Here is a 27531-nt window from a genome sequence, read left to right on the forward strand (position 1 = left end):
AAAAGCCTAATAAATCTGGACATAAAGCCCATGGATAAGTCCACATCTAGGCCCACAACAAAGGCTTGTTCATATGGCCTAATAAAAGCCCAACCCTTGAAGCCTAACCCTTGTATTTCATTTCACTCTTCCAAATGGGACCCACATACACCATACCATTGGTTTCCATCTTACCCAAGCCCCAACCACACACCCCTAGGGTTCTCTTCCAACCATGGTAAGGCTCCTAACTTGAGTTAAGATCACGATTCATCTCACCCATGAATAGTAACTCAAGCATCATGGGTTTTCATAACTTTCTTGAAACCCTTTTCTCCATAATTTTAGATCTAAAAATTTTTTCTTTTACATTTATTTTACATCACTCTTAGACAATTCTTAAAGGTTAGAATTAACTCAACCCATGTTCATTGAGTCAAAGGCATGTCAATGACACCACAACTCAACAATCAGCTCCTAGGTGCAAAACCTAGGGACCCACACAACAAGCCACAAAAATCAACACCTCTTCACAAGTTTTTCAAGAGGCATTCAGCACCTTTAACCCATCATTATATCCCCAAAAATCATACCTAAAAAGAAGACAAAAATAGTTCCAAAGATCAAGCCAAAATCCAACTATTTGGCCTAGGGAATGAAGCTTGCAAGCTGAAACACCAGTGATTTTTTTGGAACTGTTCTACACCTAAACCAGCCATCCTCACCAATGTGCTTTGATAAATTCAAGGTTGTTGTATGGGTTGCAGGTATTGAATGTAAGAAGGGGTTGTGTATTGAATTCCAACAAGGTAGAACTCAACTTTCTTGATGTTGGAGAAGGCCTAGAAGTTTAGAAAGGCCTTTCAAATAGTCGGTGAGGAGGACATACAATATGTCACCCATTTTAGTGATAAGAGTGGATTGGGCAAGCCTAATGATGATGATTGAGTGGTTGTTGGGATTTTTGTATAATTTTTTAGATTTTTCTACGAGGTCACAACCATAATTTCCAGCTCTTTGTATGTTGCATATATCCAATTAGTTCTATCAGCAAGTATGTCAAGTGAAAGAACAATTGGATGAAATATGCGGGAGTGACCAAACATGGCTGCGGGAAATGGCAATGAGCATGCAAGCTAAGTATGACAAGTATTGGGGGAATTTAAGTAGGTTAAATATTTTTCTATATGTGGCTATTGCTCTTGAACCCCAATACAAAATTGATGGCATTGTGTATGGATTTGCATTGGTGAACGGGAAGGCATGGGTGGATCATATTGCAGTAAGGGTTTGGGAAACTCTTAAAAGATTATTTGATGAGTTTGCTGCTCTTAGTGGTGGTAATATTTTGGCACCTACACCTACTGCATCGCCAGAAAAAATGTATGTTAGGGTAGGGTGAGAGGTTGGCGCAGGTTGCAAAGTTTCGTCAACCTTTAGACACATAGTCAGAGTTAGATAGGTACTTGGCAGTGGAGATGCACCCATTCACGTAGGGGTTTAATATATTGCCTTGGTGGAAGGTCAACGACATCAAATATCACATCCTTATAGACATAGCTCATAGTATTTTAGCCATCCCTATTACTACAGTAGTCTCAGAGCCGGCCTTTAGCACCAAGGGGCATATATTAGATTTATTCTGGAGTTCACTGTCTCCTACCACTGTGGAGGCATTGATTTGCAGTCAAAATTGGATCAAAGGGAAGCCAATTGATATTCCAGATGTGGTAGACTTTGTGGAGACCAAGGAGGAGATGAGTGGTTCGCAGCTTGCATTCGCTAATCACTCTTACCTTTGATATTACTGTAATATTGTTTTTGCTTATAATATAGTGTTATTACTTATATTCAAATCTACATCGACCCCAATATGACTTCTCCGTTCAATCCACGATTACTATTGGTTTTATAATGATTCTCTTATTTATTCTTAGTATGTATATAATGTTTATTGTTTGTAATTTTAATTAGTTTTCTTGTTATTTTTTCAGTTTGTATAGTCTCATTGTTAGATGCCCAATCCCAATGATCTCATCTTCAATCTCAATCTCATCTTAGTTTGTAATTTTGATTTTGTAACTTTATCACAACTCTATATAATGTTTATACTTACGATTTTATTTTCTTATTTTGTTTTTCAGGTTTTATAGTCTCACACCCTCACTTGCCTAAGTTTCAACTCTAATCCCAAATTTTCAATGATCTCATATGCAATCCTTGATAGTCTCACTTGGTTTGTACTTACAGTTTTATATTTTTAACTTTTTTACATATGTATATATCATTATATTGTTTTTAATTCAAATTTGTTTTCCTAATAATGTTTCATTTTTTATAATCTCATAGTCTCACTTGCCCACCACACCCAAATTCCAATCTCAGGACTCAAACTCAAAGTCTATCAGATACAGTTTCTATTATTGTAATATTATTCATTTTAATGATTTGACAATTTATAATATTTTTAGATTAATTTATATCATCGTTATAGCTTAGAATACTTTAATTTTTATTTTTTATGCTTTAAACAACCTTTGTTTAATTCTACATTATATATAAATTATAAAATATAATTTTTCTTTTTTTTAAGATTTGGTCCCAAAATGGCCTAGATTTGGGCCCAGAAAAAGGTTATGGGCCCATTTACACTTGATAGGGTCCCCACCCCTAGGGTGTGAGGCCGGATCCCAGGGGAGAACCCTACCCCTTGCCTAGGCGGGGGCGGGGTGCGAGATGCGGTACGCCTAGCCTTGGGGGGTGCAGGTAGCACACATAGTTAATGGCCTCCTACCACCTAGAGGGGGAAGCAATGGTCTGGTATGAGGAAGTTGTGGAGAGCGGGATCTTTAACAAATGGGAAGTTTTTGCAGAGCATTGCAGGTGAGGTTTGGCCTCACCATATATGATGATCCGATGGAAGCTCTTACCCACCTCAAACAAACCTTAATAGTAGCAAGTTACAAGGTCCAATTGGAGGCTCTGTTGAATCGGATGTAGGGCCTCTCGGAACACGACAAGCTTAGCTACTTTTTGAGTGGATTGATAGACGAGATTTGCTTGCCCATAAGGATACTAAACCCCATCAACTTGAATGGTGCATTTGGGTTGACCAAGATTCAGGAAGAGTATCTCAATATATAACGACCCAATCCTATATTTTTTTGGGATAAATTACGGATAATTTTATTAGGCTTAATAAATGAGTTAAAGTCTATAAAATAATTTATCGGATAGATTATTTTTTTTATTGAACCTAGAGTTAAGCTCCATGATTATTTTTTTTTTCTCCAAGCTCATGAGTCCAAACACTATTACCATTCATATTTCCTTTTCATGATAAAACTCCTATCTACCGGATTTTCATAATAAAACTCTCATGCACGTACGTCTCTTCTTCTTCTTCAATAGGATTTTCATTGGTCTATATATAGAACTCATACATGATAGACGTAAATGTCTTCAACCTAGAGCTAGGGTTGCCGCAACAGCTCCATGGTTTTGCACCAAGCAACCGTTGCCCCTGTCGTGAACTACAACATAAACCAGACCACTTACCTTGGCGGAACCACCACACCCCGTAAGCCGCAAGCACACAGCCTCCCTCCATCGTGAGCCTTCCTCAAAGCCGTTCCTCTCGTTGACTTTCACCTCGGCACCAGAGAAACCACACAACCTAAGAGTCCGTCACCGAGAGAGTCTCGATTTTATCCACCTCCAAACACACGAAGAGACTCTGTTTTCACCACTGAAAAACAGGGGATTTTTCTTCCCACCGTGAGCCACAGCCCAGCCACCCCACGGCACCAACTCCCTACACGTCTTCACCACACTGCACAGAGAGTGCCGCCCCGCACCTCACGATACCACAATCTGCCACCCTCGCTCTGTAAGTTCATGCCAACCCTCTCCATGCATAGCCTCTCGGCATTTTCTTGTTCTCCGGTAAACTCTCTCTCACTCTTCGTCTCTCTCTCTCTCATAACTCTCTCTCTCTCTCTCTCTCTCTCTCTCTCTCAGGCGCATAGTCACCCACTTGCCCGAGTTGACACCACGCGCAGCCACGAGCCGTCATACCGTGCTGCTTCCTCTCGGTGAGTATCGCACATCTCTCTCTCTACCGAGCCTTCTGTTTCTCTACAAAACATATTAAGATGCTTTTAGGTTTTTGGTTAGTAAGTGCAGATATTGGTGAGATTACAAAAATGCCCCTTTATATTGCTTTCCCAAAATGCCAATGCCCAGTATGTTGTTTTTCCAAAAATACCCATGCCTATTTAGGATTAACAGGTGAGAATATTTTTGTGTTAGGCAGAATCTAGGTTTAGGAAATATAGACTATTTTAGTAGTTTAGGTTTTAAATAAAATCACATATTTAATTAGAAATTTATGCAAATTACGTGTTTATTTTATAGGTGACTGATTACGCGCCGAAAATAGTGGATTAGGTAAGTAGCATGATCATGCCCTTACACGTATATACGGTAAACAACATGTCTTTGGTTAAAATATTATGCATGTATGCCCTCCATTGGAATCCCCTTTTTACGTATCCAAGTCATGATAAAATTATGAAAAACCATGATTTTGCATTAAATTATTTATGAAAAATTATGATTTTATGAAAGGAGTTATGCATCAAAAGATTTATGAAATGACATGATTGTATGTGAGAGTTATGCATTAAAATAAATTGTGAAAATCCATGCATGATTAAATATGAAGATTTATGCATCAAATATTTATGAAAAATCATGATTTTATGTGAGGAAACATGTATTATGAAAATTTATGAAATAATGCGATTTTATTTGAAATCTATGATATGATATGACAAGTATGTATGTGATTTCTTTTGAAATCTATGAAATGACAAGTATGCAAGTATGATTATGATAAGATATGTAACAGCCTATGTTATGATATAAAGATGATACTTATGTTATGGGCATATTGCATTGTCAGGTCGTGCATGCTGTTAGTGCACCCGGTATGTCTTCCTTACGTATGGATTCCACAACCTGCGGCCACAGGTGAAATCGGAATCTACTTAGATTCACTAACCCTAACTCACGGGGGTCAACAGTGGGTAACATCCTATGATAAGTGAAAGATAAGTTCATGTTCATGTTATTTACGTATGTATTTATGAGTATGCACATTTTTCAAGAAACCTTGTATTTATTATGTTTACTGTATGATATGTTGTTTATTGAGTATTCGACTCATTTTTATATATTTTTATGTTTTTAAACCACCACAGTTGATAACATTTATGAGGATGAGACTGCAGGACAGGACTTGACCCCTGGAGGCGAGGCAAAGGCCTAGACAAATTATGCTATGATTAGTTTTATGGTTTAAGGTTTAAATAAATTATTTTGATAAGCACATAAAACTTTCATATTTTTTTAAATAAGTGCTTCCGCAGACTCTATTTTAGATTTTATGTATTTATTAAATTTTGTTTTATTTATAGAAACTTTCGCATTTGGCGTGTTGTTAAAAAGAAAAGTTTTTAAGTTCAAGTTTAGTAGTAGTACACTAGCTCTCCAAAAATTCTAAAATGGCTTTTTGGGAAGCGGGGTGTTACACAATAGCACTAAGAAATCTATGAAAGTAGGAGGTGATAGATGGAGCTCACCTGTGAGTGGCAATATGAGTGGTAATCAACCTATGCAACAGGCCGAGACTTCTAACAAGTGGTAGAAATATTTTCCTCCAACTAGAAGAATCTCCTCTGCACAAATGGATGAGAAAAGAAAAAAATGGTTATGTTATCATTACAATGAAAAATGGAACCCTGCTCACTTATGTAAAAGTCATAAAGTGTATTTACTACAACGGGGGAGGATGGAGAAGAAGAAAGCATGAGGAAGTCTATTTTGATTCTAAAGAAACTAAGGAATGTGGAATCCATACAATGGTTGAAGGGGAGCCAAAAATATCCATCCATTCCATGGCTAGAACACCAACTCCAAATACTATGAGGATTTTGGGCAAAATCAAGAGTGAATTGGTGGATTCTAGAAGTACTCACAACTTCCTTGACCCATCAATAGCTAAGAAGGTTAAACCCTGCATAGAAGAAGGCCCCAGGCTAGCTGTCAAGATAGCCAATGGAGATACAATTAAGAGTAAAAGATTTTGCAGGGACAACACAATTATAATCCAAGGTAATCAATTCCAATCTAACTTTTATTTGTTAGAACTTGGAGGCTATGATGTAGTGTTAGGGGTGAAGTGGCTGGAAACATTGGGACTCATTGTGTGAGAGTTTGCTAATTTACACATGCAGTTTAAAAGATGGGGTTGTAAGATTGGATTGAATGGGTTATGTGTGAAGAACTCAACCATTAAATGATCTGAAAAGCTAGTACAAGACTCAATCAGTAAGGGAAGAGCTCTATTAATACAAATGATAACCATAGAATGCAGTAAAACCATGGAATTCTCAAGTGAGTTAATAGATAGCCTTCTTAAGGAGTTTGATGGGTCGTTTGATGAACCCGAAGGCTTTCTCCTCATAGACTCTAAGACCATAGAATTATTCTTAAGGAAGGAACCCAACCCATTTCTACAAGGCCCTACCAATATCCATTTTACCAAAAAATTGAGATTGAAAAGATAATTGCCCTTGCTCAAAAGAAGGGTAATAAGGCCAAGCTCCAGCCCATTTTCCTCACCTGTGTTATTAGTATGCAAGGCAAATGGAAGTTGAAGGCTTTGTATGGATTAGAGGGTTCTAAACCAGCAGACTATAAAAGATAAATGTCCCATCATAGTGATTGATGAGTTGTTGGATGAGTTATTTGGGACAATAGTGTTCTCTAAGTCGGATTTAAGGTCAAGATACCACTAGATAAAAGTAGTACCTAAAGATGTGCCTAAAACAGCCTTTCACACTCACGAAGGGCACTACAAATTTCTAGTGATGCCCATTGGGCTCACTGATGCCCTCCTCCACATTTCAAGGGCTAATGAATGATATTTTTAGGCTCTTTCTAAGGTGGTTTGTATTGGTGTTCTTTGACGACATCTTGATTTACAACAAAGAACTATCTGAGCACTTGGGCCACTTGAGGTTGGTTTTGGAAAAATTACAACACAGACTCTTTGCTAAAAGGTCTAAATGTATCTTTATTTGGGTCATGTGAGAGGGTGTAAAAGCTAACCCCAGAAAAATTTGTGCAATGGTAGAGTGGCCACAACCTACTAATTTAAAGACACTAAGAGGGCTCCATGGGTTGGTCGGATACTACATGAATTTTATTAAGGGCTATGGCCTCATTGCAGCCCCACTCATTGTCTTTCTTTAAAAAAATGCATTTATATGGAGTGAAACAGCCACCAAAGGCATTTGAGGAGCTCAAGAGAGCAGTCACCCAACCCTCGATGTTCAAACAACTAGATTTCACAAAAACTTTTACCATTGAATGTAATGAGAGTGGTAATGGTATGGGTGCAATATTAATGCAAACAAAGCAGCCAACTGCTTATATGAGCAAAGCTCTCAAGGGGAGGGTCCTCTAACTATCCACCTACAAAAAGGAGCTATTGGTAGTGTTCACTACAGTACAAAAATGGTGCCCTACCTATTGGGGCAATCCTTTGTCATTAAGACTGACCAATAGGCTCTTAAGTTCTTACTAGAGCTGAAAATTGGAGCTGAAACACAGCAAAAATGGCTCTCAAAATCACTTGGGTACAACTTTGTAATTGACTATAAATGAGGGAAGGAGAACCATGTGGCAGATGCGTTATCATGTAGGGAAGAAATAGATTTTGAGACAAATAGGTTAATGGCCATGATTACTTTCCCAACTGCATATTAGATTGAGGAGTTGAAGCTAAGATATTTATCTTTTATGGAAATGACAGACTTACTCCACAAACTCAAAAATAATCAAGAAGTTCCTAAGGGATTTACCTTGAAACATGATTTGATACTTAGAGACTAGTGATAGTTCCCGATTCCCTCTTCAAAGAAAAGGTTCTCCATTACATCCATACCAAATCCCAGGCTGTCCATGCAGGTTTTCTAAAGACTTATCAAAGGGCCAGGTTTATCAAAGGGCCAGGTCTTACTTTTATTGGAAGGGGTTGAAAAAAGACATTAAGAAAATGGTTTGAGAGTGTGACATATGCCAGGTTAACAAGACTTAAAATGACACTCCCTATAGGCCTATTACAACCATTGCCCATCCCACATCAAGCCTGGACTAACATTTCAATAATTTTGTAAAAGGGCTACCATTGTCTCATGGGTTCATTGTGACCCTAGTAGTGATAGACAAGTTCACTAAATATGGGCACTTTATGCCCTTATCTCACCCCTATTCAGCTCAAAATGTGGCCCAATTATTTTTGTCTTGGGTCTTTAAAGTTATATGGAATGCCATGGACCATAGTGTCCGATAGGGACGCCATATTCCTTAGCTCCTTTTGGCAAGCCCCATTCAAGCTACAAGGATCCTCACTTCACTACAACTTAGCTTACCACCCACAATTTGATGGCCAGACTGAAGCTCTAAATAAATGTTTAGAGTCCTACCTACGGTGTTATGCAGGAGACAACTGGTCACAGTGGCTCCCCACGGCAGAGTGGTGGTACAATAGTTCCTACCACACCTCCACCAAGTTCACCCCTTTTGAGGCACTATACAAATAGCCCCAGCCTCCTATCATATGTTCCAGGCGCCTCAGACAATGTGGTCGTGAACCAATTGTTGCAAAATAGAGAACAAATTCAAAACTTTCTCAAGGAAAATTTTACAAGAGCACAAAATAGGATGAAGATTTATGCAAATAGGAAGAGAACTGAGAGAAAGTTTGATCTTAGAGAGTGGGTTTACCTCTGTTTACAATGATACTGTAATAAATTGGTTGTTGCCCACGGCAACCTCAAGCTCTCCCTTCAGTTCTACGGGTCCTTCAAGTGGTTCAGAAGCTCGAACATGTAGCCCATCACTTGAATCTTCGAGCCTCCTCCAAGATCCACCCCGTTTTCCACGTTTTGTACTTAAAGAAAAAGCTTGGGGCTCACTTCCACCCCATTCCATCACTGCCGCCAGTATCTCCTCAAGGGATATCATGCCCAAGCCTAAAGCTATAGTGGATCAAAGGCTCAAAAGCTTAAGGCAGAGGGTCGTGACAGAAGTGCTCATCAAGTGGGTTGGAGCTTCCTCGAACGACAACGACCGGAAGGTGTTAAAAAAGCTACAAAAACGTTACCCACACCTTGTGGGCAAGGTTCTCTAATAGGGAAGGAGTTGTTATGAAGCTAAGTACGCGCTAGAAGAGAATAGTAGCAAGAAGAAGTACTTAGAAGAAAAAAGGGAAGTATGTGAAGAGAAAGGAAACGGTGTCACATAAGCAAGAGAGAAACAGTGTCGCATAAGCAAGGGAGTGGAGCACAACATCATTTTAGGGAAGAATGGGATCGAGTAGTAGCAAGTTGGAACGTTGCGTATTAGTCCAATAATTTGTAGTATGTAGTCATACGTTACGTGTAGTTGGTTATCATTTGGTTTTGTTGAGTTTGTTATTTCATTTACAAATTGTAATCCTCCACATGGAGAGTTTTTGTAGAGGGAAGTGCATTATGGAATATTACTTTAGCTTGAATCTATGGAGGAATTGGGGCGCCTCAAACTATCCCAAGTTGACTCTTTTTTTCTCAGATTTATATCCACTTTAGTATTTCTCTCTAATTCCTTTCATACTTCTCTTTTCCATCTATTTCATTATTCTGCTTCAAGTTAGATCCTAAAAAGCGCTTATTGTTTATCTGTCTTCTATTTTTTGGGGAGGCAAAAGATGGTGTGGTTTATCTAGTGTGATGTCTGGACATGGTCAATCCAATTTGCATCTATCAAAGCTTTTCGCCCCTTGATCATGGTAGATGGATTCTAGAGGAATGACCTAATTCCTTAAGGGGGTTTTCTGTTGTTTGTATATCATATTGGCTTTAAAGTTCAAAGAATTTTTTTTCATGCAAGCTTTTTCTTTTTTGAAAGAAAAATAATTGGAGTCTATTCTACTTCCGTTGCATTGCTTTTGCTACCAATTGTTTGTGTTAGGAAAATTTGTATAATAAAATATATATGTGCAAACGTTTTGTAAATTAGAGAATATGTAAAAATAACAAGAACAAATTAGAAAAAAAGAACCCAGTGTTGAGGCATGTTATGATGTATGTTTTCCTTAAAGTAGATTTCGCCGCTTCCAAATCTAAACATACATTAGGCTTCTTGAAAATCTACTCCCAAGATACAACAACGTTGGTTCCAGTTAATATTCTTTTCGGTGCACACAAAAAGAGATCATCGAATCCAATATAAAATAGTCAAACCTAAAAGAAAGAAAGGCAAAAAAGAAGAAGCGTTTCTCTAATTTTTATAGAGAATTTGAAGTGAGTAAATTTGTGGGTGGGGTTCTCTATTTATAGAGAATGAAATGGCACTTGTAAAAAGTCACAACTAAAATCAAATGACACTTCTGAAAAGTCACAAGTTATATAAATGAAATGGTACTTGTGAAAAGTCACAACTTATATAAATAAAAGAGTACTTGTAAAAAATCACAACTTATATAAAATAAAAGGGTACTTATGAGAAGTCACAACTTTTCAAATTGTAGAGAATAGATTGAAAATTTTATGATTCACCAAAGGGCACAACCCCTCGTTTGTTGGCCAGACGGTTAAGGTTCCTATCCCAAAGAGGGTATGCATTGGTTCAAGTCACTATGACACATTAATTTAAATCTTGATAACTAAACCAACACATTGAACAATGACAATAGTTCACATTATTTTTTACTTAACAATAAATATTTTAAGTTTAAAAATCAGCAATTTGATCTTCTCAATTCGTGGATGATTGCCAGATAGGTGATCCATATGCAAAATCTTTGATCGTCTATTCAATTGTGTGTTTCAGAACCCTTGTATCCTTTGAAGAAGACTAGATTGTTTGGTTGAGAAGACTGCATAATGCATAAAATTGGTAGCCAGCATCCATGAACCTTCAAGAGTAAGAAAGACAACCATTTTACAGTCCCTTGTATCCTTCTTCCTAGTTATAATAGGTGGAAAATCGTGTTAATAGGTCGTGTTCGTATCGTGTCAAGTCGTATATATTATACGATATGGGCCAACCCTTACATGACCTGTTAAGCTTAACGTGTTAAATTTCTAAACACTAATACGACCCATTAAAATAACAAGTTAAAACGACATGACCCATTTTGACCCGTTATGCATTAATTAAAATTATATCGACATGACACGACCTGTTTCAATCCATTTATATAAATGGGTTGAATTGACTCAAATAATCAATTTGATCTAATTAAATAATTTCACATAAAAGTTAAAATCACAATATCTTCCAAAAATATAAAACTAGCTACATAAGTCCAAAATTACAATCCAAACAATAAGAGACAGTTGGATGGTCTATACACATTTCATATTAGTCAGAACGCTATTCCGGACACTCAGTATCAATAATAATAATAATAATAATAATAAAGTGATTAATTCGTGATTATGTTTGGGGGGAAAATCAATCTGGTGCTTGCAAGAAATAGGAATAAATTCGTGAGCAAGCAGTTGAAAGCTTTAACCAGCAGTAGACAAGTGGTGGGCATTCATTGGTGAATATAAACATATTCCTGCAGCCTGAATTTATGTATCCTCCATTTTTAATGGGCAAAAGAGGGTATATCCATTATCCTCTCTCCAGATGCGCATACAATTATAAGAGTACCAATTATTTTTAGAGATCCATCCTTTATCATCAACAGTTGCTGACACTGTATCAGTTGGTATCACCAGACATAGAACAAATACATCTTCAACGTTCAGGTAAAAAATAAAAGTAATTTGATTTATAAGAGATTTTTATTTTAATTTTTTTAATAAATTAAATCTTATCCTTTCAATTAAATTGAGAGTGTGACACTGACTTCGAAATAGAATTTTTCTCAAAATAAAAAAAAAATGACCCAAATATCCTCTTTTGTGATAAAATAGTGTTTGGTCTTTTTTTAGTTTGTTTTCACACTTTATCTACGTTCATTTTATTTAAATATTATGATTTTTTTAAAATTTTTATATAAAATAAAATAATTAATTCAATTTTTTTAAATTTTAAAATAAAAATAATATTAAAAAATATTTTATAATAATATTTTATTTTATTTTTTAATTTTAATATCGATTTATCTCGTTAAGAAATGACAGAGAGGGAATTTATATGAAAAATAAATATAGATAGAAGTCATTATTAAGAACATTTATTTTATACACATAATGTGACATCATGTAGACCACACATCTTTTTAAATAAATATTAAAAATAATTAATTAGAGACAGTCACATAATGAGTATTAAAGTATACTCTGCTATAATAACTTCTATTTTAACATTACTCCGTATGAATTGTGGAACTCTTTATGACCGCTTTCTTCTGCAGGAAAAAAAGCGGGAACAATTTGCATGAGATCTCATACGCTACAGAGCACCCAACAAATTGCCGTTGGCTGTCCCTTTCCCTCCTCTTCAAGGGTATTGATCCCTCCGCACGTCTCCTGTTATTGCATTTTATTCTTACTACGCTTCTATATCTTCCTTGTTTCACAACCTACACACGCACCACCATTTTGTCCTCTCTCTATCTCTCTCGCTCGCTCAAGACACGCACAAAACAAAAAAAATACACACCCACTTCGCGGGCTTTACAATGAGCTGCTGTGAGTCTTGCAAACCCAAAACCAAAATTTTGGCAGTAATTCTAGACTTGGATGGGACCCTTTTAGACACAGGTCCTTTAATTCCTTTCAAAATCATGGCTCGTTCGTGTTCACTTAATGGTTTCTTTCTTGTTTTTCTTTCTAAATTCTATTTGCGTGGTTAATTGAGTGTAGAGAGAACTACAAAAGGCGTTTTGGAGGAGTTCTTGGCAAAATATGGGAAACAAATCGATAGGGAGAGGGAGGACAAGAAAAGGCTGGGGGCAACACAGAAGGAGTCAGCTGCTGGTATCGTTAAGGACTATGACCTCCCATTGACACCCGATCAGTATATCAAAGAAATCACACCTATGTATCGTGAAAAGTAAGAGTCTTTTTCTCTTTTTCTATGTCAATTTACTTAAAAGTGAATAAAAGATTAGCTTATATCTCCCTAGGATTTACTGCAGGAACATGTACGACACGATTTGATTGTTTTCTCTCTTTTTTCCTTGACAACCCTGTTTCGTAACCTATGCTTCTTCTTGTCTGTGAATTTTGTATAATTTTTATTTCATTTGTGAAAATATGCGCGTCAGGATTTTTTCTTGTTGTTATTTGTAACAAATATAAACTAAAAAATAGCCCACATGCGCATGCCCACACACACCTCAATCCTATTTTCTCCTTAATTTTCTTGGTGCATTTGTTAGACATCCTTATAAAGAATCTTATAGCTTTTGTTATTCATTTGAGAAATTTCATTCTATTCACTATATGCGGTCATAGAAGAAACTTTATTTTGATAAGAAACTTTTAGCACCCCAACATGCGTCTTTGTTAAGTTAACAAGTTTTGAATTGGACTAATCAAGGTGCTAGAAACAATAAATTACGGTTATAAAGGAACAGCTTTTGTCTTGATGTACTATCATAAATAATGCTATCACAAGCATTTAGATCTGAATGAATTGCACAAGGGAGATGCAGGTTTTATTAGGATTGAGCTATATTAACTTATTAGATCTCAAGTTTAAGGATTGGAAGCAGTATTTCTGTCATTATTGTCTATGATCCTTGTCTTTTCTTTTGTTGTCATTGTTAGTTATTTACTGCAAGCCAAGGCCATACAAAATAAAAGTCATGCATTTGGAATGTTTCAAAGAATTACATAAGAATTTTTATAATGATTGCGTAGGAAAACAATTTTCTACAGTCCATTTTAAGAAGATGAAGTTTCAGAATTTTACAGGAGAAAAGGTACTAGTTACTAGTTAGGTATGGCTGCTTTCTTAATGACATTTACATCTGTGTACTGATTTGCATGAGAGCAGTGGATGAATGACATGATCTGTATGATAATATTCAGGGGTGGAACCAAAATTTTGTGTTTGGGATGGGGCAACCTACCTAAAATTCATATAATCTTTCTATATGAATAATGTCTCTGTGTTTATGTAAAATAGAAACAGATAAATTAAGTCTAGTTCTATAGCAAGTCATAAACCATAATTGTATACGTAAGTTACATGTCTATAAACTCATTTGAAGGGAACTTTCCTTTCAATACAAAACTTTCCTAATTTATTATAGACATGTACAACCAAAATTCAAAAAAAAAACTTGGCATCTACTTCAAAATTATGCTCGAAAACGGTCTTTCATGGAATAAACTTAATCTATTATCATCCTTATAGTAAATATTTTTAGCAATATAAACTACCAAAGCTAGTGTAAAATCTGGATATTTTGGCGCCACAGCAAGGTCATAATGCTGCAATTGAAATCTCAAACAGATTTCTTCCTCCATGAAATCTTCAGGATAAAACTTCTCATCTAATTTGCAAGTATTGCATCAACCTTGAATGGTTTATACACTTTGGCATTCATATTAGGAAGCATAGTATTATATAAAAACTTCCGGGCCCATATTAAGAAGGCTAGTATTTCATATACAACTCAAACTCCCGTTTTAATTTTTATAACTAACCCATCAAATTAGAAATTGTTTGGGGCCAAAACATTAATTTTGGACGGACTGCTTCATAGAAAATACACAGTACATTAGAATTTATACAAATTTAGGGGTGCATAAGAGCTATAAATTTATTTTTGGGTGGGAGGACTGCCTCATAGAAAATACACAGTACATTAGAATTTATACAAATTTAGGGGTGCATAAGAGATATAAATTTATTTTTGGGTGGGAGGGCATTTTCTATCTATATTTCCATATAAAACTTTTGGGGCAGAAGAATTATCAATTTTTTGGAAGAGTCAGGGGAGGCAATTTTCTGTTTATATAGAAGTGATAGAAGCTTTTGGGGGCGTATTAGAATGATATACTTTTTCATTCTTGTTGCCGGGGGGGCCACTAACCTTTGATATGGTTTCGTCCCTGATGATAGTCAAAATCAGTACTGCTAGGCAGTTGTATCTTGACCCTTCCTGGTTTGCTCCTCAATGCCACTGTTTGTGCATATGATAGGAATAATTGCTGCTAGCACGATCTTTGATCCACCCCAACTTGCTTGTGGTATACTCATATCATATCAGCATCTAGTTTCCCCTAAATGGAATCAGCTCAAGCCTTAAAGCTGATGCTTTATATTTAAATGATTATGTGTGGCACCTTCAGGTGAAATCTTCCATATGATTTGTTGTTTCTTGACATATTTTTTTATATCAGTAAATAAGAATTTTATTGAAATTGGCAAAGCCAAGTACAAGGGACATATACCAGAGCCACACCTAGGCATGACTGTCTAAAAATACAAGAAAATCATGTACGTTTATGCCATTAAATCTATTACAATCGACAAATGGAATAAAGTGTGAAGAAAAGAAGTTCTAAGCTCGTCCATTGTTAGTTCACAGTCCTCAAAACTCTGACCGTTCCTCTCCATCCATATGCACCACCATAGGCAGGTTGGTATCATCTTCCACATAGCTACAATTTGAGAGTTATCTAGGATGCCTTGCCAGCTGGCCAAAAGGTCAACAATCCTTCTTGGCATTACCCAAAAGAGTCCCACTCTCGCAAAGATATCGTTCCATAAGCTCATGGCTACCTCACAATGCAATAATAGGTGATCCACAAACTCGCCACTTTTCTTACACACATGTAACACTAATCCAATACAACAAGTCGGCATTTCCTTAGATTATCTTAAGGTGAGAGTCTTCCCTAATGAAGTTGTCCATATAAAAAAAGAAGCTTTTAGGGGGGCCTTAGTCTTCCATATGTTCTTCCATGGGAATGTTCTTGTAGAGTGTGTCATAAGACTTATAGTACGGTACAGTAAATCTCCCCTTCTTGGATGGTGACCACATAATCTTATCCGCTCTAGTCACTCTAAAATTGTACACAAGATTGAAGAAATTTGTAAATGTGTCAATTTCCCAATCTTGGGCAGCTCTAAGGAAAATGATGTTCCATTGGGGAGAGCCACTACAGAGATCCATAAGCTCTGCTACTCAAGTTGCCTTTCTTTGTGCAATGCTGTATAGTATTGGGTAGGCTTCTTTGAGGATTCGATCTCCACAGCATAAGTCATGCCAGGATTTAATTCTAGAGCCATCCCCAACTACAAAACATGTTGATTGATGGAGATTGGTGCAGCCTCTTCTTATGTGTTTCCAAAGCCCCAACCTCTGTGAACCACTCACCTCATTCGAGCACCATCCTCCCCACAATTCACCATATTTTAAATCTATAATCACCCTCCATAAAGCTCCCCTCTTTTTGCAATATCTCCATAACCATTTACCCAATAAAGCCTTGATGAAAACCAACAAATTCCGAATTCCCAGCCCGCCTTTGCTTATTGGGGTACAAACCGTAGCCCAATTCACCAAATGAAACTCAAATTTTTTGTCTATTCACCACCCCCCCCCCCCCCCCCCCTCCCCCCCCCCCAGTAGGAAGTCTCTTTGCAATTTCTCTAACTGGTGAGCCACCTTGCATGTATTGGAAATAAAGATAAGAAGTAAGTGCACAAGTTGGATAGAGTACTCCTAATCAACATAACTCTACAACCTTTGCAATTTCGACATATTAATTAGTGAAACTAGGCTACAGGTCAGTGAAGTGTGAAATCCGTAATGACATTGAAGTCATTGGCGTTTGTATTTAGCAGGACTAAGAAATAATGTAATTCTTCTAGCATTAGTATAATAGAGAGTAGTAAATGTTAGTAGCTTGGAGTTACTTAACAGTGGTTGTTTTTGTAATCATGAGAAGATCAGCTGTAAAATGTGGAAGTTGAGGACAATGCTGCTTAGAAATTGAACTAAGATGGATGGATAACAGAAGCATTAATGAGGCCTTCTGTCAACTTCAGGGGTAATTTTACAAGACAGATTATAAAGAAAATACAAGACATCTCTACGAGTATCATGTGTTAAATACCATTGACATTGACTGTAATGGTGATTATTTATTGATTAGTAATTAACTATAACAAAATATCATGAATACTCTGCTCGTATCCTATTAACCTTGCTTCTTTAATCACAATACACAGATATGATAAGATAGAGAGATCCATGTTAGACACCTTTGAAACTTACTACGTCAAATATATGTCTAATATTATTCTTTCAGAACACTGTGGTGTTGTCATGCTACTAAGCTTTCTTGTACAGTTATACTTGCATATGCGTCTGAATCATTTGTATAATCTTCTTACTCATTAATTGTATTCTTTTAGGTGGCAGAAAGCAAAACCACTTCCTGGGGCTAATCGACTTATCAAACATCTCCATAAACATGGAGTACCATTTGCTCTTGCTTCAAACTCCTTGCGAGAATACATAGATGCAAAGATATCCCACCATAGAGGTTCTCTTTTCTAACCTTTTTGGATAATAGCTTGAATCAAGCCCCCTTTAACCTCTTATTCTCCCTATACTGGAAAACTTTAAAATTACTGTTGTCATTTCCACTATCACACTGAAATAATTGATTTACGATTACTAAGAAACTAAACAACCAATCAAACTTTGAAATTATTGCGATTGTTTAAGCAAACGATCTAATTACTGGTCATAATACTTGCCAAAAGTTGTTGATGGATGGAGAACCATTTCCACTGTATAAAACATGGACATGTATCTTCTTGAAGCTTCCCTTTATGTGTAGAGAGAAAAATAAGCTGCTAGCAAACTGATAAAAATGGGATTTAGATGGATGGATCTCTCCCTCTCTCTCTCGATGGGGTCTAAACAAATTTCTTGATTATATATATATACATAAATATATATTAGATCTGCCAATCTCTATGAAGCAATTTTAGAAGTTACCTCTTTCAATGAACCTCCCATTTCAGTTACTTTCCTTGAATGTTTAATAACATGATCAACAACAATTTTACATTCTCATACCATAATGGTCGATTTCTTGACAAATTCAGTTCAGGCTCCGGTAGTGGTGAAAGAGTCTTACATTGGTAGGTGTAAGTAAATAAATCAAAACAAAGAATCTGTTCACCATAGGTTCTAAAAAGATAGAGGCTGGAAAAGAAATTATAGAGAACCTACAATTATAGAATTTTATATTAGCTGCATTATGGTGTAATTCCATTACAACCCATGCTTTTTCCACCATAATCATCTCCTACCCTTGTATCATGAACACGATTGGTTAGATGAAAAGTAATCTCCATTGGCATTACAGATTTGAGGTAGAAAATAATAGATACCAATGGAATTGGGTGGTGAAGCTTCTGGATTTGTGTATAGCATGCACAATGATTGTGGTTTGAAATAGGAAAACCGAACTGTAAATTATCTCATACGACTCTTGACCTTTACGTATTTCGTATTGACACGATCTAAGTTCCAATTGTTCTATGGACACCTCTTGAGGTAACCGAAAGTCCATATATATATATTCTTTTTCTTACATTTTTTGTCCATTTAACAAGTGAAAAGTACGAAGGGTCTCTTGATTTTTCCAGGAAATCTTGGTAGTTATACCCTGTAATTATTTTCACCACTAGGATTCTTTTTTAATGGACTAGATAATTATACCATTAATAGAAATGAGATGCATCATTGGAGGTGGCGATAGATTTAATCATGTGAAATCACCACTTGTCCCAAAAGTTTAAGCTAGTGGGAAGAGGTAGATTTAATTATTTGTATTATATTCTTAACAGTTCACTGAGTCGAAATTAACAAAAGCCTTGGATGATTAGTTGAGTGCGACTGCCCAGGTGAGGTAGTGACAAGTTTCCTGATTGTGGATTTGAGGTTATTAGATAATGGTGTAGTGATAGCTTTCTAGAGAAGAGGAAAATTCTTCCTGACATGGCATGGGATCCACATTATGTGCTTTCTATGTTAAGTGGGTGGAAAGTTTGAGGGAAGGAAACTATTTGGACTGTTGGCTACCTCAGGGACTTTCCATTGAAAAATTGAAATTGAGTGGATATCTTTTTCATTGGCCTTAGCCTCTTAAGCAAAGGAGTGTGTACGACATAATATACAAATCAAATTACTACTGTTATACCTATAGAACAAATGGACAGTATCATAGCATGTGCTTGAAAATAAAATGAAGTGAGTACATGTCTAAATTTGTAATGTTAATCTGGGCCCATCGTCTGAAAAAACATCTGCTAGAATGAATAAACATATTCTCATCTTCTGCGTAATTTTTTCCTTCACCACCCCTGCACCATTGTTGGAATTTTGTAACTTTATTATCCCTTAGAATTTCACAGGTGGGCTTGGCTTACTCAAATGCTTATGTTTCCTCTTCATTTTCTTTGTTGTCTCTATTTGTCTCTCCACAATCCCCTTATTTATGCCTTAGTTTCACTCTCAATAGATTATTGGTTTTTCTGTATTAATCCCACGTCAATTTATCTGTCCATTTAAATTATATTTTTAGGGTGGAAGGAATACTTTTCAGTAATTCTTGGAAGTGACCAGGTTAAAGAAGGAAAGCCTTCTCCATATCTGTAAGGATTTTCACATTGTCCGGTGTAAAATTAAGGTTGCATTGAAAACCACATCGAATCACTATGAGTAATTCTTTTTTTTTTAAATCATAAAAGAATAATAGTTATCAGTATGTTACAGAAAAATTTCAACTCAAATCCAAAACATAACATGCTAAAAAAAATACTGGTATGAGAAAGAAATTTTATTTTAGACCATCAATCATTATTTTTCACATGTATTCATATGAATTCCTAAATTGCTAGCAGATTTGAAGAGGCTGCAAAGAGAATGGGTGTAGATGCAGCTCACTGCCTGGTGATTGAAGACTCTTTGTGAGTTAAACTAGAGATCATATGTATATAATATTTCTCCTCATTGTGCATGTTACTTTTTTTTGTTCATGATTTATGAAAAAGATGCGAAAATATAAATTCAATAGCCTTTTGTAGCTTTTGCCTAATAAATGTTGGTTGCATAAGTTTCTTGGATTCACTCTGAATGGTAGCTTTGTCACTAAGTTGCATGACTTGACATCCTTGAGTGTTCAATGCTGTACAATGACTTGTGAAAAGCTAGCATATTATTTGTACTGGTTTATAAGGACCGCTATGCTCTACAACAAAAATCTCTGATCTGTGAAATCAAGTTAGACTGTTTAGTTTTTCTAATGGATCTGAAGGTTGCTTTCTAGAAAGAGACCTGTTATTCTTAATTAGCAATAACCAATGCTTGTAGAGGATGACCATGCCAAGTGTTGGAGGGGCTTTTCTTCATTAAGGAAAACAACGAAGGCAGTGAATAATGCTTAAGAATGCAAACCTCTTCCCTGTTTTGATAAAAATTTACAAGTTAAATTTGTAAAGCAAGAGTTTTAAGGAAATGCTCTAATGATTCTGTTCAAGGCTGTTGAAAGTTATCATATATAAGCATTGTATTATTAAATAATGTGATTTCGAGACACTATCACTGCAAAATCACTTTTAAGTAATCATTGAATATGTTTTGCTTGAAGTGCCTTAAGTCTTGAATGATCTCAAGATATGCAATAATACCAAAGATAAATCAACCAAAGTAAATCACAAGCGTGATATGTTCTTGACAATAAAATTCGGCTGGCTTGTTTCTTTCTTGGTTTTGTACACTGTCTGCGTTACTGTTTTTGATTTGGCATATGCTGAGAAATTCATTATATCTTTGCAACTTTGTTTTTCTGATTTCTTTTTGTCTTAATATATTATTTTGCAACTGTGGTTATCAAATCATTGAACACAATTTAATCTTGATCAGTTAATCTATATAGGGTTGGTGTTAGAGCAGCTAATGCTGCCAAAATGAAGGTAGTTGCTGTCCCACCCCATACAGAAGCTGGTTGTTCTTCCCTAGCAGATTCTGTGCTTCATTCACTTCTAGAATTTCAGCCTGAGCTATGGGGTCTTCCACCATTTGAAGACTGTAAATATTTGTCTCTAAACTCTTAGCTGCAGGCGCTTCCATTCCCTGATTGAATGATTTGTTGTAAAATGATTTTTTCAGGGATAGATAATGCTTTACCTATCGAACCAATTCATGTGAGCATTGTATCAGTCAATGGATCAGCGACTGAAGTTGCAGGTTTGTTATAATTTGTTTCTTACCCACATTATTTCTACAAGTTTGGTAACACTAGTATCAGCTCTTATGGCAGTTCTCTTCCCTTAAGAATGACATAGGGGGTAAAGTAGTGGGTTTAAATTAAAGCCTACTAGATGTACTTACCAATGAAAAAATTATCATAGACAACTTTTCTTCTTCTTCCACACTCTGGCTCATACTCATGCTGTAAATTATGTCATAATTTTCTTTTCATTGAACATTGAGGTAATTTTGATAGTCAAATTACTCACAGGAATTGATTTTGACCCTATGCTTGTGATAGCGGAAGATGGGTTACTCCGTGACTAACCTTATCAACACCACCTTGGGCATACAGGGTCAAAAATCTGGCACACCAGATGAGAGAAATAATGACTGAACTTTTTATAGTTAGAATGGAGTGATTTTATATATTACATTTCGTAGGTGTTTGTTTTTTACTCAGGGTGGAGTTTAAAATCTCAATTATCACTCGTAAAAGAAATAGTTCTATTTTTTTTTTTTTTGATTCTCAGTATACAATTAGTGATATACAATGAATTTATAAAAATTAAAGATTTTCTAAGATGACAAAGTCTTAGATTGTAAAGTTGAAACTTTTGTTTTAGAGATCTTCGAATGAGGTATCATGTCAAATCTATTTGGAAAGAACTCGCCTCAAGTTAACATTCAGGATCAAGAATCTTCCAAGTACGAAAGAATAGAAGAGACATTTTGACCACTTCAATCCTTTAGTCTTGTTTCACACAATTGAGCACAACAAGCGACTCGGAATTTATACTTGAGAAGAAATATTAAATCAGAGTCCATATTGAAGGCCTCGTTTGGGAACACATCTCATCTCAAAATTTCTTATAATTTTCTTCTCAAACATCACTCAAACACACACTTTTCAATTTCAAATCTTCAACTTTTTCATCTAATCATTATCTCATTACAACTTTCCCAAACTTCCCAACAAAATACAAAAAATACAACTTTTTCAAATTCCAAAGGACCAAAACAAAAATTATATTCTAACAATATTTTAACTTTATAATATTTTTATTCAACTTTTTCTCTCATTTCCCAATACCTAATAAAACATTTTAACTCAAACCATTTCACTACTATTTACAAACAATTTCACTATTATTCACAAATTTCTCATCTCATCTCATTCCCCAAACGAAATCCTTGCAATAACATCCATGGATGTTAGCATGCTGCTTTTCAATAGAATATGGGATCTGGAGACACTCACATCCAAATCTGATTTCAGTGAAATCTCCATGTCTTCTCTTGATAAATCTGAAATAAATCCTCTGCCAACAACATTGATTGGTATTGCAAGTATCCGATTCAATAAGATTGTCATCATTCTTATCAAGACCATTTATATTTTCTTAATTGACTTCAGTATAGCCTTCAAGTAATATATTCATTTGAATACTTAAGTAGTCAACATGTGCCTCTTTTGTCGATCTCTTTTGAATGCCAACCTCCAAAGTTATATCTTCTCTTGATGGTGAAACATGAAATCTCCTTAGTCTAAAAATCTCTGACCAATAATCATGATTGGTATAGGAGAGCATTATGACATGTAATCCAAAGATTCCAAGCAGCCTTTTCAAAATTTTAGCTATTAATGAATTCTATCCTTGCCTTGTCAATCTCTATCACCTTGTATTTTTTACCCACTGTTTTAATACAATTGCCTAAACTTGTACAATGAAGAATTCACCTTTTTCTCTTTGGATAAATCAATCAAACCTAAACCCTTATAACATAAAGCACAGCATGCTAACCAATCATGGAAATATTCCTTGTAAGACAATTATCAAACTTTGCATTCTTTCATAAAACCTAAAACCCTTACTTATAACATGAAGCACGACGTGCTAGCCAATTGGTTGTTCTCTGCACTATGATTATCCTTTTCCAATAAGCATGGATCCTAAATCCATGAAAAAGGTCCTGATATTTTATGGTTTCTTTATTCCATTTCCTGTTCATAGGATTAAATGTCAACTTCTAAGATGCTATGCTACTACCTAAATGAGACCACCTCTTAATAGTTGTCATTAGGATGTTCCCTTCAGCTTTGTCATTGAGGCAGAAAATGAGGCCAACTATGTTTTTGACACTAGGTGTAGTGTGATACATAGGAAGGGAAGCTGCACTGTTAAACCCTATCAACACCGAGTGATGACCCCTGAGGTTGCCTTGACTGGCATTTGGGTATGCATCCCATGTTATTGGCTGAGGTTTGAATCTCCTGATTAGACTCATGACTTAATGAGAGAAAACTCATGTGTCAGGAACGGGAACACCTATATAATGTTTCTCCCTATACCAAAACAAAGAATAAAGAAAACAGAAAACCCGTAGTATTAAAAATCTTGCCCAAAAACTGACAGACACAAAGGCCAAAATTTTATTGGTGGTGGCATGTTTGTCATTTCACAGCAAGGAGGCCAATTTAAAGGCTCCGTAAAACAATTAAGAGGATGGAGATTTCTAAAACAATCATAATTAGTGTCCTACATTAGAGGCTCACTTTCTCTATAATATCTATAATCATTCACAAACAATAAGCTAATAAAAGATCTATAATCATTCACAAAAAAGAAACTAATACCTATTCTAGAAAATTTTGAAAATTAAAATAGTTTAAAAAAGCACCCCAATGACATGTACAACGTCCATACCTCTGAGGGTGTTTTAGTGATAAGAGTTTTTTCTCGTGTGGTTTCATGGATGGGAGGTCACGGGCTTGAGTCTCCATGTGCATAATGCTAAGGAGACGAACTCTTGCCCATGATCCCTATTCACGGTTTTATTCCACTAGGCCCTTGGTGGGGCTGGGGTCAAGTTATAATTTAAGTCTGTTGTGAAGGATTGCTTGTGATTTCCACTGTCTGGGACCCTCTTGAGGGATCATATAAGGATGATAGTATGTCTAGGCAAAGAGTAGTAACCTTTGATCGCTCTCTTATCGCTCTATTTGTCGAGAAGAAGAAAGACATGTTCGATGTCCCATGTCTTGTTGGGAACTGAGAAACTTGATGTTCACAGACAAGATCAACACATTTTGTGTAATTGATTATCTGATTCATAAGTTTGGTGGCTGTTATGGGTTTTTTATTTCATATTGTGGCAATTGTATTCTATGTTAACAACCTCGTACATATATCCAGAGGATGGGACGTCTGCTCTTCCAGATCAAGTCTTTGGACTTTACTTTGGTTGGGCCAAAGTTGATATGAATAAAAGCTTCAAAGTTGTGGTTAGCATTGGATGGGACCACTGCTCCTGTATTGCTAAGAGAAAAATTGTGAGTAATTAACCCTTAAATGTTCGATTACCTATCCTTTTGTGTCCTTGTATATAAACACAAAATTATTCACATAATTTTGGTTCTCTTTTTGCAGTGTACATATGTAATTGATGGAAACAATGACCATCTATCTGATCAACAGATCCAGCTCCTGCTTGTTGGGTACATTCGTGAATTGAATGGCAAGGTAATGACACTTTCAGATATATAAAATTAGATAATAGATAATAATAAGTTGCAACCTGCAACTCTGACAATTTAATATTGATTGAAGAAGAAAGTGCACAACCAACTGATCTGCCCACTAGATCAGCAAAATACTTTTTCTCATTTTTTCTAAAGCAGAAGGTAGCACTTAAAGGTGCTAGGTATTTTTATTGATCATTGCTACGATGCTCTGCTCTTTTCTTCCATTTATGCTCCATTTGGTTACCAGAATTTGGAAAAAAGAGCATATATTTTTTTTCTGAGAATCATTTTAGGTGAAGGTAAAGTTATTCAACTATGATAAATATATGTCTGTGTTTGTCCACCATTATATATATATATATATATATATATATATATATATTTCTGTGTTCTAAATATGTATGTATGTATGTATGTATACAAATTATAAAAATTAAAGCTATTCAACTGCTTGCCTGTGATATCTATCTCTCTTTGAGGCTGAAGAGACTTTGTTACTTCTAAAAAATATGTTGGCTGCTTATATTGCAGTCTTCTTATGTGGGAATTTGAATGCATGTACAGGATGTTACATCCTTGAGTGTGGAAATGCTTGAAGAATACAATTGCATTGCAGGTGCTTCATTGGATCTGCCTGTGTTTGTCCACCATTCTTCTTGTTGTCTGTAGTACTCATTTGGATCCGACGAGAAAGTGAAATGATGTATCCTGATGTTTCTTTGATAGTACTTTGACAATTTGGCATTGTGTAACTGCAAAATAATTTGCTCTTCATTTTGTTGAAAGGATGTACTGAATAAGCCACAATTTCATTATGAACGTCGCATCTGTTCTTTATAACAGAATCCCCTTTTCATGGGGAAAGTATTGCAATATTTTTTTTTTCATTTTGTTGCAAAATAACCATGTAATCATGCATCCATTTTGAAATCAAACAAATTTCGTTCTGTTTATACATTGAGGGAGTAAAATCGTATGCCACTGTAAGTTGGAATTTGGTGGTGAAGTATAGTTCTACTAAAGATGCTTTTTTTAACTGCTGCACCAATCTTCTTGCCTGGGTTACTGCTGCATATTCTGTTTATGTAATGAATGCAACTTGCTATTGTATGGATATTTATTTCGTTGTTTAGCTGTGCAGGGTGTTTCCAACTTCAAAGCTCTCTCTCTCTCTCTCTCCCCTGTAGACAATAACTCCTGCTCTCCTTCCGTATTTCTGGAAAGCTCTTATAGAAGAGGCTAGCTTGCTTTCTCTCTAGAATTGTCAATTATCTTTGGTGGTGATCATGTAACTCTGCAGGCTCTACTGCTGGTTGTGATCCTTAGTTCCATTTCTGTGGCACAGTTTTTTTGTCACATTTATTTTTATATCTTTTTCTTTCGTTACGAACAACTGTAGTACATTGACCATATTTTATTTTGTTCCTTATTATTAGTTGTGGCAATAAAGACTTAAGCTCGCTGAGGTTATGTGTGATATAAATAAGGAGAAATTTTGTCGCTCAATTATTGTATTCTCGTAGAAAAAAGCTTGATTTATAAGGAGATCTTTCAAAAATAAATTTATAAAATGATGTAGTTTGTTGTGTTATATTAGATTATAAAGATATTTTTATTATAAAGATCTAACGTATTACATATGTCCACATCAATTTGTGATCTTTTGTGCGAGTTTTTTTTTTTTATAAATCTAGCATTTCTATTTAATTTTTATGTTTCAGTTTTCTATTGAATAACCATGCAGGATTGGTAGTAGTGTATAAAACAATGCTCGAAAAATCAGAATCGGGTAAGGACCGATTCAATGAATTGGGCGATTCATAACAGTTTTAAATCGGTTATGTTGATAAAAAAGAATTAAAATTCATATATAATGCAATTGAAGTGTTTAATATTATGTATAAAAGAGTCAGAAGCAATAAATTCATCAACTAAACATGTAATTTATCGACATTTTACTTTTGCCTCGTATATGAATAAAATAAAAATCATTAAGTTATAAGCACATGGCAAATATACTATCTTATGCACAATCACAAATTTATTATAAAATACTTATTCATCTTCTGATTTTTTGTTTCAACTAAAGAAATAAAAGAACTACATGTTTTATCTTTCAATTTTTGTACAATTCTTATTGCATACAATGATGAAGTTAATATATGTTTACTTTTATCATATATTATTATTACTATTGTACCTGAAATTAAAAAACAAACTCAATTGTTAAACAATTTTAAAATAAATATAGATTAATTGGTTTAAAATTGGCTAAAATCGATTGATTGAAGCGGCTCAATGAATGATTCAAAATGTTTACTGAAATCGATTCGGTTTCTGACCAGTTTGAATCGAACTGTTCTTTCAAACCTTGGTATAAAGGTATATTTTATCTACTTCTTTATCAAAGGCTTGTTTTAAATTTTAATCCAACTCTCAGAAAATAGAAGTACCTTAAAAATGTGCCTATAGAGAACAAAAGTATGGTTTATGGATCAAATTTTAAGGTTTAGAATATAAGAAATAAATATATGAATTGGACCTCCAAATTTTTATAAAATGCTCGAGTGAATTCGTTAAAAAAACGTTAAATGTTCAATAAATATTATGATATCTAATTCATATGTCAATCTTTTTCTTATCTTAAATTCAATCAAACGCATTAGAAAATTCAAATCCATATCAACTCTCATTTTCACTCATTTTCCCGCGCACTCGTTAT

The 27531-nt window shown here is 35.3% G+C and overlaps 1 protein-coding gene across 2 annotated transcripts; it reads left to right on the forward strand.

Annotated features, from left to right (window-relative positions):
- Nucleotides 1-12646: 12646 nt before the first annotated feature.
- LOC108981159 (bifunctional riboflavin kinase/FMN phosphatase-like) lies at nt 12647-25682 on the forward strand. Of its 2 annotated transcripts, none has more exons than XM_018952244.2 (10): nt 12647-12812; nt 12915-13104; nt 17431-17561; nt 19617-19686; nt 19933-20001; nt 20970-21121; nt 21203-21280; nt 24481-24617; nt 24715-24807; nt 25374-25682. In XM_018952244.2, exons 1-10 carry the CDS (start codon nt 12731-12733, stop codon nt 25476-25478), a joined length of 1107 nt encoding a protein of 368 aa, XP_018807789.1. In that variant the 5' UTR covers nt 12647-12730; the 3' UTR covers nt 25479-25682. The 2 variants fall into 2 exon arrangements, with proteins under 2 accessions (XP_018807789.1, XP_018807790.1); XM_018952245.2 differs by having other exon boundaries at nt 19936-20001.
- The last annotated feature ends 1849 nt before the right edge of the window (nt 25683-27531 follow it).

Source organism: Juglans regia, chromosome 10 (genome assembly GCF_001411555.2).
Source record: "Juglans regia cultivar Chandler chromosome 10, Walnut 2.0, whole genome shotgun sequence".
Lineage (NCBI taxonomy): Eukaryota > Viridiplantae > Streptophyta > Magnoliopsida > Fagales > Juglandaceae > Juglans > Juglans regia.

Bases quoted from the DNA above. Each gene is read 5' to 3' on its own strand.
- LOC108981159 (XM_018952244.2), top strand. From the start codon at position 12,731: ATGAGCTGCTGTGAGTCTTGCAAACCCAAAACCAAAATTTTGGCAGTA. The intron at 24,618-24,714 runs GTGAGTAATTAA...CTCTTTTTGCAG, and splicing joins GTATTGCTAAGAGAAAAATT to TGTACATATGTAATTGATGG. The intron at 24,808-25,373 runs GTAATGACACTT...ATGCATGTACAG, and splicing joins TTCGTGAATTGAATGGCAAG to GATGTTACATCCTTGAGTGT.